The sequence below is a fragment of the Hipposideros armiger genome, unplaced genomic scaffold (assembly GCF_001890085.2).
Source record: "Hipposideros armiger isolate ML-2016 unplaced genomic scaffold, ASM189008v1 scaffold_109, whole genome shotgun sequence".
Taxonomy (NCBI): Eukaryota; Metazoa; Chordata; class Mammalia; order Chiroptera; family Hipposideridae; genus Hipposideros; species Hipposideros armiger.
Window position 1 is genome coordinate 29,771 of NW_017731459.1, and position 3,064 is coordinate 32,834.

The 3,064-nt window shown below is 44.2% G+C and overlaps 1 protein-coding gene across 1 annotated transcript in view; it reads right to left on the reverse strand.

Moving 5' to 3' along the window:
• The window catches only part of DLEC1 (DLEC1 cilia and flagella associated protein), a gene marked incomplete at its 3' end in the record, with an annotated part of 44,407 nt that overhangs the window by 27,801 nt on the left and 13,542 nt on the right, over positions 1-3,064 (reverse strand). The window contains exons 3-4 of the mRNA XM_019647150.1: positions 614-813; positions 159-389 (exon numbers count right to left, since the gene is read on the reverse strand). Of these exons, the coding sequence (XP_019502695.1) occupies positions 159-389; positions 614-813 (431 nt within the window). The remainder of the gene's footprint in view (positions 1-158; positions 390-613; positions 814-3,064) is intronic.

The window sequence follows — 3,064 nt, forward strand, 5'->3', positions numbered from 1 at the left end:
GCTCCTCTATCCGTCTCCAGGCCCACATGCAGATACGCCCACATACGAGTACCCAGCGACCCCTGTGAAAGGGTCGTTCGACCCCCAAAGGGGTCACGACCCACAGGTTGAGAACCGCTGCTCTAAAGGGTCAGATTTTCTGAGAACACGAGTCAGGGAAAGACACACCTCTGTTCCAGATCTCCACTTGGGAATTCTCCTATCAGTGCTGGCTTCCTGGGAGGAAAGACAAGAGACTTGCCTCCATATGGAGTGTTAGGAGGGAAAAACCGAGGGTTTTTCAGGAAGTGGTTCCGACTTTCCATTCTGGCAAGCCGAAGTCGCTCCAGTTCTCTCTGTGGCACACCTAAATGGTTCATCCAGTTTTTATTCTTTGGTAGACTTGCTTTCTTTGAAACACAAAAAAGGACAGAGTTAATGCCAGGCAGAGGGGCTATGTGTGTTGACAACTTAGCCAACTGCATGACCCACAGATGGCCAATGCAAACTCTCCTTTCTACTGTGCTGTGGATTTATCACAACATCTTGTGTCACCTGGAACTCTTTCCCCCTCATCATCTTCCCATCCCCACTGCCCACCTACACACCGCTGTGCACAGGCTTCAACACTAACCTTGACAGTCTCTTTGGTCCTGAGTTTGGCCTTTGAAGATGAGTCCCATGTCACGCTGTCCATCGTGTAGTCTAACTCATCCTCAGGCTTAGTGAGTGTCTTCTTGCATGAAGCTTCAAACTTATTGGTCAGCTCTTTCTTTGGGATGGAACGCTTCTCAAAACTGAATGTCAGTTTTGAATACCCAGGGACCAAGGTGCCTATGGCACCAAGGAAACAAAATGAGTTACCATACCAATGTGAGGAGGTGGATGTTTCTAAGATGACTAAATAAAGCCACCAAAGCCACAGTTAGTTTGATATTTTGTCTAAACTTTCACATATATTCTACCAGATGTAATTGCTCTTCAGCATATATATGACTCCTAAAACTTATTCTATGTACTTGAGACTTAGGACTTGAGTGTTAAAATATTTGTTTGTTGTGGAACACGGTCAAAGAACATAAGTAGACCACTGTCACACACACACATGCATATACACATATCCCATATGTAAACATGCTTTTTAAAAGCTCACTCGAGGAAATCAGTTTGTATTTGCTTTTAATANTTGGGCCTGCACAACATATTGAACCAACCCATCAGTGAACCAGACCCAAGTGGAGAGCCCCATATCGTGGTTTTAATTTTCATTCCCTGTTACTAGTGATGATGAGAATCTTTTTGTATCTTTATTTGCCTTTTGGGTTTCCTCCTGCTTGAGTTGTTGGTTCATATCTTGCTCGCATTTTGCCATTGTGCACTTGGTCTTCTTATTATTAATTTGTAGGAGTTCTTCAAATATTCTGGGTACTAATTCTCTATCAGTTATGTTATAAACACCTCCAAGTTTATGACTTATCTTTTGATGACAGTTTCTAAAATTTTAATATAAAATGTATCAACTTTTATGGCTTGTGCTTCAGTTTCAAGAAATCTTTCTGTATCTCCTATATTTTCTTCTTAAATGTTTGTTCTTTTACCTTGAGGTCCTTGCTGGAAGGCATTTTGTTTGGAGTATGGAGAGAGCTGGGGGTTATTCAGCAAGGATACTAAACTCAGTTTTGTCTCTTTAGGTCTGCACATGTGCACACAACAGGCTGACCAACGGCATATGCTGTTCCCGCAGTCAGGCTGCTGTTCTCTCGGACACAGAGCCAGTTGCAGCCACTGCTGTCATTACAGATGGAGGTGGTGTTCATGGGGGCAGCTGTACTCATGTCGGCTGAGGCACGCCTCAGGAGAGCCTTGCTCCCAGCCACACAAGACAAACCTCTGAGCAATGAAAGGCAGGAGCCAGTTTATTCTGGCTTCTAGGGGACGTCCCACAAGACAAAACAGCTCATTGCGCTTCATGACAATCAGCTCGATAACACATTCTCATGGCGGCTCTCCCCTCTTCCATCCCCTTTCCTCACTCCTCCCTGGAATTGTAAAGGAGAGCACGCAGCCTCACCACCTCAGGCTCCGCTTTATGGGGAACCCGGGCTATGACAGCTGGTATCAGAAGGGTCCTAAAACTGCAGACTTGTAGGGTTTGATTCTGGAGTTGACTTTCTCACCCGTCTGGCGGTGACGAGAACTCTAGCTGGAGGGAGGTGGGGTGTGATGACCCCCAGTATGCAGTGGCCTCAGTTACACTAAGGCTCTCATCCATGGCCAACTGAAATGAGGCGCAGGGGAGGTCAGGCATTAAAATACATGGTAGCCGCGCAAGGTCTAGGGCGGCGATAATGATAAGGATGGTGGAGTGGGTTGGCTTTCCTTAGTAGCATTGGAAGCCGTGGAGGAAACGAATGATAGGCTCAGGGCAGTCAACTTAAGGCCCGTTGTGAAGCCATTCCTTGCACTCTTGGGTTACACGCAAGCTTCTCCTGATGTGTGCATGTGTGTGTATTTCTTCTTGCTTGATTTGGTTTGCTGTTTTGTACTGAGTATTTCTACACCAATGTTCTTTTCATATACCAGGGGTATCAAAAAAACGTATATAAGTGGACACTTTGGTCAACGTTGCTCAAGCAGTCATTCGCCATAATCAGAAGTGTCTGGACGCTGATGGTAACCACCACTTTGAGTACCTCTTGTAATTGCAGAAGTCAAACGTCACTTGTATTCATCTTTTGTTATCAGTATATATCGAGTGTTACAATTTTAATACAGTTTTTTCCTTTCTTAAAATGTGTATACATTTTTTTGGCATCCTCTGTATATGTATACCTACATATTTATGGTTGGACCTATGAAATTGCTATTTCTCCCCAGCTCTGTCTGATGAAAGGACCTAGAAGCGATGATATCCTAAAAGCAAATAGCAGATTTAATGCTTAGATCCTGGTTTCTAAGTACCATTCTCTACTAAAAGGAATCAAGGCTTCTTAGAAACTGATTCCACAAATGGGACAAGGAGAATACAAGATGAACCTGGAACACCTTGCAAACTAGAATGTAAGGAAGTACTCAAAAAAATCCC